A 15327-nucleotide genomic window follows, 5' to 3' on the forward strand; every position below is an offset into this window, starting at 1 on the left:
CCGACTCCAGGGGAAGATTACTGCAAAATCCCCATTTCCTTCCCATCAGCTGGAACTCGGGAGGCAGAGAATAGAAGGGGGTGGGAGCTTTCAGAATTTTTACTATCGGTTCTCCAAACTACTCAAAATTTCCTCTACCGGTTTTCCAGAACTGGTCAGAACCTGCTGAAACCCACCTCTGGGCAGTACCTGAGAGTAACAGGTGTATAGCTCTTTTTGCATAGGATTGTACTCTTATGAACCACCCTTGCATATCGTTCGCATTCTGTTTTTGCACTCAAGTAAATTCCTCGGACGTCATCGTTCCATCAAAGGCACGAATAGTAGTAATAATAATAAAAAGATCAAGGCAACGGCAGGGGAAGAATCACGAGACGCCTGAAATTTCCGAACGACGCAGCGGGCAAGCAGAACGTTCCCGCTTCCACTTCTTCCTTTAGGAAAGCAACTTCTTTGTGACGTCAAGGGCAGGAGGCAGAGACGCGCCCCTTCCCCTCCCCTTTCCTTTAGCCGACCGGTTCGCGCGACTCCCAACTTTCATCCCTCTCGGAGGTTATGAAACGCACTTCGCTACGTCTGTTTCGCAGTGGGGGCCGGCCGAAGCTGGCAGCCAATCGGCTGCCTCTCCGACGCCATCACACGGGGCTGCTCCCGATTTTATGTAATATTCCGGCCTGGGGGTGGTGTTGTTGGTGTTGGTGGGGATCATTTACACGCGCGCGTGTGTGCTTGTCTGTATATAGAAGGTCGTCGGAGCAATCCGGTAGCTGAAGACCGATATGGCGTAAATAAGACGAGACTGCGCGGAGGCGGAAAAGTTACTGGTTTGGGGCCCCTCCTCCTCCTCCTTTTATTCGACTCACGCCGAGACACCTTCCCCCCCCGCCACCCTCCGCCCCGCCTCCTTGTCGCTAACTAGAAAAAGGATGCCGTCTCTTGCCCAGGCTGAGAGATCGCCTCGGGGGACAGGAAGGGACCCACCACCCTCGGGGATCAAGCTTTCTCCAGCGACTGCCCATTGATATTGATTGATTGATTGGCGCAAGAGCGTCGTTGAATTGCAAGAGCGTCGTTGAATTGCCTTGGCGGAAGCCAGCGAGCGTTTAGATGCTCAGGCGGAGAAGGCACAGTCCGAGGGGGGTGAGGTGGGGTCTTAAAAAAAAACAAAGGAAGATGAAGGGGTCGATTTAGTGGTCGTTGCATGGAAAAGCAGCCCCGGTTGCTGCGCGCGAAGTTGGCAGAAACCGGCGACTTTGCTTTCGGGGGCTGGGAATGCTCCAGTGCCTGGAGAGAGCGAGAGCGAGAGAGCAGCTCTTTTGCTTCGAAAATTGAAGAATTCCTCCAAGCATCGGGAACCGCAAGGGAAGTTTGTGACTTGAAGAGCCGGCGATTTGCTCGGTTTTTGCTGGTTGGACAAAGCAAAAAAAAAAAAGCAAAGTAAAGGGGCGGGGGCGGGGGCGGCGGAATGAAGTTCAAGTTTTGCCAAAGTGTCCCACTGGCTGTTCCGGCCGCTTTTCTTTGCCGCTCTTAGGAAGCCGTCGACCTTTGCCCGGTGCCCCTCCTGACTTCTCGTCTAGCTCGCGGTTCCTGTTCCCTCTCCCCTCTGGCAGAGCAAGAAGCAGCATTTGAAAAATGGAGCTTTTTGTCTGTCCCTCCTGTCGCCTGGTTCTCTGGGACCCGGTGACCGTCTCCTGCGGCCATTCCTTCTGCAGGAGATGCCTGGGCGAAACCTTGCCTTCCGAGTGCTGCCTCTGCGGGGAGAAACTCGGCCTCCTGGGCTCGCGGACGCCCAGCTCGAACGTCCTACTCGGGAACTTGCTAGAAAAGGGCTTGAATACGGCCGCCAAGGTGGCCCGGTTGAAAAGGGACCTGCGGGAGCTGGTGAGCAACAGGGACTTCCAGGAAGCGCTGAGGACGCTTGAGAAGGGAATCGACTTGGGTAAGGTTTGCGTGCTATCCAGAGATGTTTTTTAAGAAAGTGCTGCGAGGTTGAACGACGACGGGGCAGAAGGGGAAGGGAGACTGGATGATATGCGCGGGACTGACCGCCAGGTGCTCCTTGTTATGCAACTTGCCACCACCTCGCTGGCTGCGTTGTGTAAGCAGGCGACGGACAATTCTTGGTAGCCCTTTTCACTAACTTCAGCTACGGCTTTCCTCTTCCTTAAAGGGCTGGAGATTTTACGGCCGTATAAATGTTTGGGTGTCCAGTATATCCCATTGGTGCCTTGCTGGTAGATCTTGTGATTCCCTTCTCTTTTAAGGGGAGGGGGGGAGGGGAGGGAGTCTTCCTGCTTGTAATTCGTTTCTGTTGCAGGATTTTGTCCCCAGAGGACAAAAATGAGAAATAATCTCATTTCATCTTTAATCTTAAAATTTACATTAAAATCAGCTTTGGAACTGGTAAGCTGATGCTACTTAGACCTTAGGATTTAGGAATGAGCAATTAGGAATCGGGCTTCCTTTACTGATTCAGACTTTCCTGTGCCTGGAAGCTGACACACCCCTCTCATATATAATGCTGTTATAAAATGCTAGCTCTTGTTTTGCAATGAGTCAGACACAAGTGTCAGCACAGGTGTTTCATCAACATTTAAGCTTATACTAGAATATTTTCATCTAACCTGATTTCCCCCCCCCCACTTCAGTTGGAGGATTCCTTCAATTAATAGAGATAGAACTCAAATCTAGTGGCCCTTGAATTTAATCTAGGTGCATTTATAACATGGACTTTCAAGGAGCTGATTGAGCAATATTAAACAATGCTATGGCATTTCATCTTCTTATCATTTATACTATAGTTTTCTTTATAAACACCAAAGCAGATGAGATGAAAATATGCTATCAAATTTATCTTGTATTTGGCATTTTTTTTAAAAAAATCACTTTTTAAAAAAAAACTTTAACTGATCCATGAAAATGTTTTTTGGGAGATTAAGAATATTTATAACATTGTATTACCCAAATTCTGAGATACTATGGTATGGGGTGCTAATACATTCTAAAACCAGACTGTACCTATTACCATTTATAAATATCTATAAACTTTAATCTTGAGTAAGTCCTGTTCATTTTGTATTAATTGGCATGTAGGCCTTTTTCAATTCTTTTAATTGAAAATATAGAAGGTGATAATATAAGAAAGATTTTGGATGGTAATCATCAATGAAAGTTTAATTATTTAAACTGTTTATCTTGTCTGCCAAATTCTTGTTTAAAGTTATGATGATAAAGTTTGCTAAAATCTAGCAGGCTGCAATTTTCCCCTTTTTCTCACCAACGGGTGTACCTTAACATCCATTATAAGTTGCTAGATAGGAAAAATAATCAAGAAATTTTGGACTTAGTTATGGTCATAGCTTCAGTAACAGAGTGATCAATGCCTGGAATGCACTACCTGACTCTGTGGTTTCTTCCCCAAACCCCCAAAACTTTGACCTTGGACTGTCTACTGTTGACCTCACCCCATTCCTAAGAGGACTGTAAGGGGCGTGTATAAGCGCACGAGTGTGCCTACTATCCCTGTCCTAATATTCCTTTTTACTCTTTTCATGTATTCAAATTATGTTTATACTTTTACCTGTTTATCTTATATATGCTTGACAAATAAATAAATAAAATAAATAAAAAATAAGTCGAGGACTACCTGTACAGGGTCATAAAAAGAAAAAAATACTACTAGAATATGTGATACATAACAGGTGATAGCTAGCAGACTGAATTGTCTCTCATTCGCTATTCCTCATTCTCTTAACATCTCTGTATTGGAAACTTCTTTGATAGGGGCTTTCTGCCATTGAACAACTTTTTAATTCTGGAAATCTAGTCAGTGGATGAGGCTGACTAGATTTCTTACCATCTACTCTTAGCATCTACCATCTACTCTTACCATCTACTCTTACCATCTACTCTTACCATCTACCATCTACTCTTACCATCTACTCCTATCATCCCCCATCTTCAAATGATGCAAGTACCGTTGTATATTTTCAACTAAAAAACAATAGATCTTTTCCCAAAGCACAGAATTGTTTTTTTAACAGTATCAGAATAAAGCTACATTTGTTCTGCCCTTTTAACTGATGGATAATACTTGAGGCCGTCATTCTTGTCAATAAAGTACAATTAGTGACTTTAAAAAAAACACTCGGCTAAACTTACTGGAAATGGACACATCTCATTCTAGTCAATAAGTCCCTTTCTTGGAGATTTTCTTAGAGTGCCTCGATGTGTATAACTGTACAATGTTTATTTTTATTATTTCTTAGGAACAACAGTGAAATGTTCTGCTTCCTCCTACAGCTCCAGATGATCTTACATTGAGGGTGTGCAGATCGGAGCTTTATGTGGCTTTACAGGAGTATGAAGGGGCTCTTGAGGATTTGGAGATTCTATGCAAGCGGAAGCCAGAAGAATGTGAAGTGAGTCAAGTGTAAAGCTGGGTGTTTTGATCCAGAACAAGCATATGTTCTTCCCAACTTTTAAGTGGTGAGATGAAATAGCTTTTCTGGAAAAGGCTACATTTGAACTCAGTTGCAATAATAGTATAGAAAGTAGGCATATTCTTTCATATACCGTATATTTTGGAGTATAAGATGCACCTTTCTCCTGCTAAAATCCACAGAAAGAAAAACTTGAATTACTTCTGGAAAGTTCACAAACTTCAGCTGAACTTTCTCTTGTAATCAAAGAGGAATTTATCAATGTTTCAATCAATGCCCAACTGTAGGCTAAATTTGCAGTCTGGAGAATTTCTGGGAAATATTGAATGTTTGAACCAGAGGTGGGTTTCAGCCAGTTCTGACCAGTTCTGGAGAACCGGTAGTGGAAATTTTGAGTAGTTTGGAGAACCGGTAGTAAAAATTCTGACTGGCCCGGCCCCCACCTATTCTCTGCCTCCCAAGTCCCAGCTGATCGGGAGGAAATGGGGATTTTTGTAGTAACCTTCCCCTGGAGTGGGGTGAGAATGGAGATTTTACAGTATCCATCTCCTGGAGTGGGGTGGGAATGGAGATTTTACAGTATCCTTCCCCTGCCACACCCACCAAGCCACGCCCACATACCACCAAGCCACGCCCACATACCACCAAGCCATGCCACACCCACCAAGCCATGCCCACAGAACCGGTAGTAAAAAAATTTGAAACCCACCACTGGTTTGAGTAGCGGAAAACCAGGGAGGTCTTAGTGAATTTTACAAGACTTGTAAAAATTTCCCTACTTTTATCCATATTATGCTCCCTGACAATAAATTTATCCACAAAAATTAGACAATAGAGGTTCTTTACTATTTGGAATACTATTTGAATAAATTTGAAAGAATTTGTGATTGGAGTTTGCACATCCAATCAACATAATATTCTAAAAGACAAGTGCTAGTGAGCTGCCCAGAAAATTCCCACTCTATAGGTCTATGGGGAGGAACAAGTGATAAAATCTGTATGGTGGCAGCATGATTGGGGAAGCAAATCTCTAGCCCAACCTGTTCTGACAGATACCAGTCTACTTTGAAGAAACACATACTGGATGACTGATTTATTGTAGTTTATCCCTCAGTCTGTATCTATGCTAGGCTTGAATGTAGCCTGGAGAGCTCAAGCAGAGAATTTTAAATCTTTATTTACATAGAGACCGAACCAACACTTCTCATCTCTGCTGACAGTCCCCCTTTACAGTTCCCCAATATATCTATATCATTAATTAATTCCATCTCACAGGAGGGCCTTTTGCTTTGGCACTTGTGGGTAAATATAATAGTATTCCTTACCAAGACCATTTGTGTATTTAGATAGACTTTGAAACTGAGATAATAGCACACATATTTCTGAAATGTCTCATCTACCACTTTTAGCAGTTAGAGATAATCTTTCATCTTAATTACAAACTATTCAGACCAACCTCACATGGTGACTGCTATCTACTAAATGATTAAGATGATTCTAGAATTGTAGTCAAACTTTGTACCTTTGCTATGATAGTTTCAAGTTTGTGGACCTGATTTCTTCCCCAGGTATAATTAGTGCAAGTATGAGTAGGTTTTTATTGGATGCTGTGTACCTCTGTTTTTTAACTTCTGTATGTTTGTTCTATGATTGTATATTTTTAATAAACCGAAGAAAAATCATGATGCAAACTCCTCTCCTTGCTTACTTTGGGTGGGGGGATGTTACAGTGCAGGTTTAAAAGCATTGTAGTGTTGTGATTGTTTTACTAGTTTGGTATCACCATTAGTAATTTGAAAATGCTATTTTGGAGCACTTAACATTCTTCAGTTGGGCATATGTTTAAACTTGGTCTCATGTGTACTCGTAATTTCTTAAAACTTCTGTCTTTTGATATATATGTATTCCCAAATAATTTCTTTGACCTCTCCTGAAAGTACATGCACACATATGACAGTTGCTAACCATTTTTTTACAACAAAGCATTGATTTTTTTTTTGGGGGGGGGAATGATTTGTATTTGATCACAATTTTGGAAATGAGGATTATACTTTAAAACACTTGCCAGACCTGTTCTTTTAGGCTCTGTTGAAAAAGCTTTCCAGCCTATGAGGGTGGCAAAGCAAGAACAGAATCTGTGCAATTGTCATTTTGCTACATTTTTGGTATGAACATTTTGAGGAAAGGTTTATGGTAATATATGTGGAATATTTTTATTTTGAGGAAGGCCAATTTTATTTGCATTTTCTGATAGTTTTGTTTTATCCCTTTATTTTCTTCATATTAAAGAAGTGGGGAAGTTGTAATGTTGCATTAATTGAAGCTATTTCATACTTCCCTCATAAATATGCTCTTCCCCTTCATTCTGTTTTACAGTAAGTGTTTTTTTAAGATCCCAAGTTCTTTGCTCAGAGTAGGTTGATCAGGTGTTGCCACTTGTTGAGACTAAAAGTAAAGTTTCGTTTGAGTCCTCAAAGGAAACTTTGAGTTCATCACATCCCCCTTAATGAATATATTCATGAAGTTTTCTTGGGTCTCCCCAGTTCTGTTCTAGTTTATCTATGGTATTCTTAGTATCTGTGTAATCCAAAATAAAGATGTTCAGTGAAACTCTTTCTCCCTGGTGTGTGAGCGAGTATGTTTGTTTATATATTCACACAAACATACATACACACACCCACACACACACACACACACACACCCACACACACACCAGAGGTGAGTTTCAGCAGTTTCTGACTAGTTCTGGAGAACCGGTAGCAGAAATTTTGAGTAGTTCGGAGAACCAGTAGTAAAAATTCTGACTGGCCCCGCCCCCATCTATTCTCTGCCTCCCAAGTACCAGCTGATTGGGAGGAAATGGGGATTTTGCAGTATCCTTCCCCTGCCACGCCCACCAAGCCACACCTACCAAGCCATGCCACGACCACCAAGCCACACCCACAGAACCGATAGTAAAAAATTTTGAAACCCACCACTGATACATACATATATGTATATACACACACACCAACACATTGGACATTACATATCCTTAGTAGAGACAGTTCTGAGCTAAATGTATTAAAAGTCTACACTTCTGATATATATATTTTTTTGCAACTGGGAATGTATTAATTCCATATAGCATCCATTCTCAGAACTGTTGAAGGGAAAGAGACTTTACTGTTTGTTTCACGTATTTTCTGAGTGACATCACTGTTTTCCTGCTCTTAGTTTTCTTGCTTCACAGGGATTGTGGAAGTTGATGGGGAGAATGATCCCTATACTAATTGCCATTTCATTGCTCCAGCAACATCTTTCATGGTTGCCCTGTTGAAAAATGGCAAGTTAGGCTAGAGGAAATATAGCTGCGTGATTCTTTGGTTCTGACGATCATGGCAGGAGGATTTAAGTAGCAGTTTACCTGCTCATCAAGAGTCTACACTGAGGACTATATACTTGATTGTTTGATTGACTAAACCTGTGGCCTTTGGCAGTTCAAATCGACTGAGCCTTCCATCCTCCCAAGGTGGATAAAGTGAGGACCCAGATTGTTGAGGGCAATATGCTGACTCTGTAAACCACTTAGAGAGGGCTGGAAAGCACTGTGAAGCGGTATATAAGTCTAAGAGCTATTGTTATTATGCAAAGCGATCTGCATCTGCTGCAGAATGTTGTGACAGTTCTGGAAGGCAATCGTGAAATGTGTTTCGTGTTTCTTTTCAGGGCTTTTTTAGAAAAGGGAAAGTGCTCTTGGACTTAGGGAACCAAGCAGAGGCCCTGCTGCAGTTTCAACATTGCCTTACACTGGATTCCAGTTTTCATGCTGCTGAATATGAAATAGAAAAGGTAAGTGCACTATTTCTAATATGAAATAGAAAAGGTAAGTGCACTATTATGACTAAGCACCTTGAAATTAAATGTTGGAAACTTAATTGGTTTGCATAGGAAGATGTAGCAGTTTACTTTTGAGATTTCAGTAAAAAAATGAGATTCTTGTGTTGTAGGTGATGCAGTTGATGAAGTTGTATCTACTTATACTTCTCCAACTGGGTATCACCCTGGTAGTTTTTTTTTTAAAGAAAAGTATTTGTTTTGTTTGAGAATTGTTAAGGATACAGAATTGTTAAGCCACACAGAAATTAATATTTAAATGGCAAAATATGACTTGATGTGTCTATGGTTGCACACAGTTTTTGTGTGATGCTGGGCAAAGGTTTACAACATTCCTAATAGGTATGGGGTGTGTTCACTGTGGCCTGAATCATATTTTAGTCTTAGAATATAGGTCTTTGATCACCTCTAATAAATATATTGTTAGCCAGGTATTGGTAAGAGTTATGAGAAATCATTTTTCTATGTAGTGCAGTGTCTCGGTCTGAACAACTTTAACCTGACTGGCTGGGAAGTCTGAGAATTGAAGTTCACATATTTTAATGTTCCTAAGATTGAGGAATACTGATTTGGCAAAGAGGATTAAAAAACAACACCACCACATATTGACGTGATGTCTTGTCAAGTATAGCATGAAAAAAGTGAAGCCTGTATCTGACTAGTTCCCTATTTAACCAACTGAAAGACATGAGCCTTGCAGGCTTCTCAGAAGTCAGATTCTACTGTGATGTTTCTGTCTATGGAGATTTTCAGTCATCAAAATCATAGTTGTCCCCAAAGTAGTTTTTCAAGAGGCAACTGGACTTTCTTGGATTTTTTTTGAAGAAGTTTCACTTCTCATCCAAGAAACTTCTAAGTGCTGAAGAAGCTTCTGGGATGAGAAGTAAAACATCTTTAAAGAAAAACAAGAATCTAGCTGCCTCTTGAAAAACCATCTTTGGGACTGAGTTCTCTTTCAAAATGAACTAATGTAAAATCTTTCTGTTGCAGATTCTCACGAATGATGCCTCCCCTACTCCTGGTACTCTTAAGGAGTTGAAGAACAATGGCGGTCAGAACTTGGAAGGTTGTAATTCAAGGGAACAGTTGACTTTTCTTGGGAGTTTTGAAGGCGAAACCCTATTGGTAAGTCATATGGGATGATGCCTTACAAGTTCCAAATTTAGATTTAGTGTAACAAAAATACGTAAAAATATACACAAAAATACATTGGTGAAGGGATTTCCACGTGGGCCCTTTCATGTGTCCAACCACATCAAGACTATCTAGATATGTTGTTGTTAGTTGTTGTTAGTTGCGAAGTCGTGTCCGACCCATCGTGACCCCATGGACAACGTTCCTCCAGGCCTTCCTGTCCTCTACCATCCTCTGGAGTCCATTTAAATTCATGCCTACTGCTTCAGTGACTCCATCCAGCCACCTCGTTCTCTGTCGTCCCTTTCTTCTTTTGCCCTCAATCTTTCCCAGCATTAGGCTCTTCTCCAGTAAGTCCTTCTTTCTCATTAGGTGGCCAAAGTATTTCAGTTTCATCTTCAGGATCTGGCTTTCTAAAGAGCAGTCAGGGTTGAGCTCTAGAACTGACTTGTTTGTTCGCCTTGCAGTCCAAGGTACTCGCAGGAGTCTTCTCCAGCACCAGAGTTCAAAGGCCTCTGGTTTTCTCACTTAAAGAAGTTGTACATTCATCTGTAAACAAAAGAATCAGCTAACATTTGTAGGGATTGGGGAAGTCTATCTTACCTTTCAGAGAGTTGCATTAACTCCTTTACTTTTAAACAATATCTGCTTTTAATCTACAATAATAAAAATACAAGAATTAAAAATAAACATTGCGTACCATCATGCATTATAGTACAAAAAGCATAGCAAAGGTAAATCAGGAAATAAAGTGTAGGAACAACAAAATAACAATAACAAAGGAACAACACAGTTTAAAAATAAAGTTAATGGAGATTAGAACATTCAAATATGCAACAGCATCAGATCCTAGTTCTTCATATTTTGATAGGTTCTAGGTTTTTCAGGCTATCATTCAATATCATATTCATATATTTTGCCCTTATTTCTCAGTCCACAATTTACAATCCCCTGAATTTTAAATCAAAACGATTATAATGTAGAGAAACTCAGAACCTGCAAGACTACCTTCTAAATTATTAAAGCTTTAACCGTTAGTGGTTTGATAAAACATATACTGCAACTCCTTAATCCAAATAGGGGCCTCTGTGGCTCAGACTGGTAAGACAGTCTGTTATTAACACAGCTGCCTGCAATTACTGCAGGTTCTAGTCCCACCAGGCCCAAGGTTGACTCAGCCTTCCATCCTTTATAAGGTAGGTAAAATGAGGACCCAGATTGTTGGGGGCAATAAGTTGACTTTGTATATAAATATACAAATAGGATGAAGACTATTGCTTGACATAGTGTAAGCCGCCCTGAGTCTTCGGAGAAGGGTGGGATATAAATGCAAATAAAATAAAATAAATAAAATGACATGCAAGTTACCCTTATTTAGTTTTGTACAATTTTTCAGTTGTGAATAAAACTAAACTTTAGGAAGTTTAAGAACTTCACATTCAGCTAGCACATCAGGCCCAAATTATCTAATTGACAGATGTTTCTGACGTGTATTCTTTATGACTCCATTGATCTTGTGTGAAGTGATTAAAGCTACTTTATGCTTGGGTAAAATATGTGGACCAGTAGATAATCTGAGAATTTGTAGTGTAAGCTTTGATTCAAGCTTTATACCATTCCCTTCTTGTCATGATCATGCTTCATTGGAAGTAGAAAACAGTATCTAGAGAAGGTGTCATACTATGTAACTGTATCAAGAAATAATATCTGTGCATGATTAAAATAAAGCTTGGGGGTACTGTATGTAGTGTTGCCTTTTTGTTTTTCTATCTATACTTGTGACCCTTGGTTTGGTGTTTAACATCTTACTTCCCTTTATTAAATTGGATATGAAGACACAAAAAGAAAACTGGCTGGAAGACACTATGCCTGATCCTAGCCAGGCAGCACTTCCCATGTCTCAATGGATGAGGAAGAAGTTCAGATCAGACCTTTCTGCAAATAAAGAAGGTGAGTATATCAATAAACGTTTACAAGTCCATGCTTTTTAAAATAAGCTTCTTATCTCTGCCTAGGAGAAATAATTGATGCCCTAATTATGATAAATCATTTTGGCTCTGTGCTTGAAAATCTTGCTCTGTCATTTGATCCAGTGATGGGTTTCAATTTTTTTTACTACCAGTTCTATGGGCATGGCTTGATGGGTTTGGCAGGGGAAGGATACTGTAAAATCTCCATTCCCTCCCTACTCCAGGGGAAGGATACTGCAAAATCCCCATTCCCTCCCAATCAGCTGGGACTTGGGAGGCAGAGAATAGATGGGGGTGGGGCCAGCCAGAATTTTTACTACCGTTTCTTCGAACTACTCAAAATTTCCGCTACTGGTTCTCCAGAACTGCTGAAACCCACCTCTGATTTGATCACTGTCTCTCCCCAAGCATGATCATCTTAAGCAAGTACTTTGAGCCTGCTCCCCAAACCCTAGAATCATGTGACTGTTCTCAAGACCGAATTCCATCACAAAAAGCCCCAAGGAATGCTTGTTGTGTATCAATAGGAGCCTGATTAGATTGCACAGCTTTAATGCTGATCAAATGATAGGGTAGAGAAAGGCAGCCCAGGTTAATGTTAAAATTAGCTACATCACACTCAGTCCAGCATGATTTAGAGAAGAGTCCTGCTTCTGTACATACTGGATCTCTCTACTGGTTTGGGGGACCAGCTGGAGATAAATATAATAATATCCATCTGACCTGTGCAAAGTGGTATCCTGAATAGGGTTTAATGGCCCAGGGTATGTTAGCTCAATTTCGTTTGTTGCTGGACAATTATTTCCAGTTTTGATTTACAGTCTAATTGGAAAATTTTGTGGATTTTACTGGGAGACAGGAGTGCATATAAAAGATGAAGGCAGTGTCTGAAAGACTCTTCTTTCTTTAATCTCTGAAAGGGATTATATAATAAAGTAACATGTCTGGGCTGCAGGAATAGAGCCCCAAATAGATATAAGTGGCCAGCCAGTATTCATGTGAAACCAATTGCCACTTGGTATGACACTATAATAGACCCTTGGTCTTAAGGGCGGAAGGAAACCCCACAAAATAGCTTCTTGCAAGTGTGCGACTTGGTCAGATCTCTGACCACCCCCATAAAACAAAAGTAATCAAAATGACCAAAGTGGGGTTCAGTGAGAAGTTGGTCAGTGTGCAATGTTCATAAACTGACTTTTGCTCTTTCCTTTTATGAACCAGATTCGGAGGAAGAGGAGGCCTCACCAGAGACTTCAGGAACTAGATCACCAGATATAAAATCTGCGAAAGACTATTGTCTAGACTTCATGGGCTTCCTGACTACATCAGACTTGGAATGTTCCCTTTGTATACGGTCAGTTAATGAACAGCCTAGGAATAATCAAGGAGAGAAGCAACTAAGAACTAAGGAGAAATTTCTCGACAGTTACAACAATGGAGAAACTTGCCTCCAGAAGTTGTGAATGCTCCAACACTGGAGGTTTTAAAGAAGAGATTGAACAACCATTTGTCTGAAATGGAATAGGGTTTCCTGCCTGAGCAGGGGGTTGGACTAGAAGACCTCCAAGGTCTCTTCCAACTCTGCTATTCTGTTAAGAGCTGCTGGGAAAAGGGTTTTGAAGTGCTATGCAAATTGAGTATGAGGTGTCTTCTTATGGTTCTAGCCCAGGTGTGTCAAACTGGCGGCCTGTGGACTGGATGTGTCAAACTGGCGGCCTGTTTTGCTTTGCTGGCTGAGGAACTCTGGGAGTTGAAGTCCACAAGTCTTAAAAGAGCCAAGTTTGCAGACCCCTGTTATAGCCAATGGACTTCTGAAGAAGCCATGGGGATAAGTTTCCTCCTTCCTCCTTGTTTAAGAGTAAAGAAAAGGTTTGAAACTTATTTGCACTTCCTCTTGGTATTTTAAATACATTTATTCCAGGGGTGGGTTCTACTTACCTTTACTACCGGTTTGCAGCGGGATTGTGCTTGCTTGCTTTGCTCATGCACATGTACTTGCTGATGATGTCGGGGTCGGTGGGTGGAGCTTCCCCCCAGTTTTACTATTGGGGGTAGTTCTTTTACTACTACACAAGAACCAGTCCGAACCGGGGGCAACCCACCACTGATCTATTCTATTTAGACTCTTCAAAATGATATTTTTTTTTTTGTGAATAGAAAAACCCTATATCCATAATTTGTATATTCTTACATGTACTAAAATCCAGTGTGTATTATAGGACTGCTTGCTAATGATGTGCAAAAGAGCATGCTCAGGTTTTCACCAGTCAAAAATGAGACTCTCCTCATATGAAACATGAAGTGTTTCATACCATACACTACTGCATGATATGCTATCAGAAAATCTTTTTTGACTGGTAAAAAAGAGGGAGGGGGGGGATAGTGATGATTAAACACCGAAGTTTTTGTTAGAAGTACAGCTTAGCATTAGAATTTAAAATAATAATTTTAACAATTTAAAGAGTTAAACATTGAGGCATGCTTTATATAAGACTAGCCCAACCATGTAGTTTAGGGATCTCATATCGCGAATGTTTGCTAGAAGGCAAAATGAACTTGCTTGCAAAACCCTCGGCCTCTGATTTGATGTAGTTCTTGCCATTTAAATCCTCTCCTCAGTTGTGAGAAAATCCTTGAGACAAGGGGAAAAGAAATGCTGCCTGGTCTGAAATGCAGAGGGGGGACTGGAATATATTAAATGGAGATGCAGACCTCAGTGCCTGAACATTTACTGTTGAAAGGTTATGAACAAAAATTAAAACTGGGTTAGAATGTCATGATAGTATTCAATTCAATAAAGGGACGGAGTGCCTCAAAAATAAATCCAGGCAGAACTTAATAGAGGACATCTTTGACCTCTGAAATTGTTATCCAGTTCAGTGTGCCAGTGTAATACTTCTTGCAGAGTGATATTACTTTGTAATGAACTGAAATTTGTTTCATTTGAAGATGGATATTTCAAAGAAAGTAAGAAAGGAGGGTTCTTTGGCAGTTAACCTTAGTAGATTCCAATCTTTTTTGCAGAATATATTTTTTTATGTGGAAAATAGAAACACTGGCTGTATCATACAATGGTCCAGTGTGATGGAATTGGAGCAATTTGGGGACTGGTATTGAAAAAATAAATAAAGAGAAATTGTAGAACAATGTTTTTCTTCATATAAGTATTGTAGTATTTTAATGTTGGCATTGGAAATTGCAATCACGTGACCACGGTTTGCTGCAGTATCATAATGGTGAGCCAGGCCTGCAACAGCCACAATGTTGTGGACTGGTTGTAAATCCCCCTTGTTCAGCACCATCATAACTTTGAATGGTTGTTGAATAAGTAGTTATAACCCAAGAACTGCCTGTAATCGTCAGGTGTCTTAGGAATCTTAGTGTTAGTGTCTTGGCAGCTGATTTAGTTAAAAGTAAATCTTCAAGAAAGATTCACAGAGTCTTTAACAGGATGAATTGAAAGAAAAGATTTAGACTTACAAGAATTTGAGCACTCAACACTTTTCACTTTAGAGCCGATTTATCTTACTTTACATTGTGCTGGAGACTTTTTCAATTTCTTTGCAACTTCTCTGTTGCGAACCAGGAACAGGAAAAAGGCATTTATCTCAAGTTAACACAGGAACTTGCTGGTGGCTGTTTACAAAGCTGTCCACCATTACAAAAAAATTTCCTCTGATCCTGTGAACTGATTATTGTGTTATGCAATCATATGTTTCCCAAGAACGCAGCATATTTCTCTTGATATTACTGAATTATGATGCAGTTGGAATGGACTATATGGACTGGGGTTTTTAAGCTCTCTTCTGCAAAATCTTTGGGTTCAGCAATAACTTGATGGGATTCCATGAGAGACTAAGAACAAAGTTCACTTGAACGCAATCACTTTATTGCTAGAACTTTGC

The 15327-nt window shown here is 40.5% G+C and overlaps 1 protein-coding gene across 2 annotated transcripts in view; it reads left to right on the forward strand.

Moving 5' to 3' along the window:
• The first annotated feature begins 668 nt into the window (after positions 1-668).
• LOC131191161 (LON peptidase N-terminal domain and RING finger protein 1-like) overlaps positions 669-15327 on the forward strand; it is a 30931-nt gene continuing 16272 nt past the window's right edge. The window contains exons 1-6 of one of the 2 annotated variants that reach the window (XM_058169003.1): positions 669-1939; positions 4303-4421; positions 8151-8273; positions 9309-9439; positions 11275-11402; positions 12644-12776. In XM_058169003.1, the coding sequence (XP_058024986.1) occupies positions 1633-1939; positions 4303-4421; positions 8151-8273; positions 9309-9439; positions 11275-11402; positions 12644-12776 (941 nt within the window). In that variant the 5' untranslated portion in view covers positions 669-1632. Of the gene's footprint in view, positions 1940-4302; positions 4422-8150; positions 8274-9308; positions 9444-11274; positions 11403-12643; positions 12777-15327 lie in introns of both variants that reach the window. The other variant, XM_058169004.1, reaches the window with a different exon arrangement.

This window comes from Ahaetulla prasina, chromosome 2 (genome assembly GCF_028640845.1).
Source record: "Ahaetulla prasina isolate Xishuangbanna chromosome 2, ASM2864084v1, whole genome shotgun sequence".
Taxonomy (NCBI): Eukaryota; Metazoa; Chordata; class Lepidosauria; order Squamata; family Colubridae; genus Ahaetulla; species Ahaetulla prasina.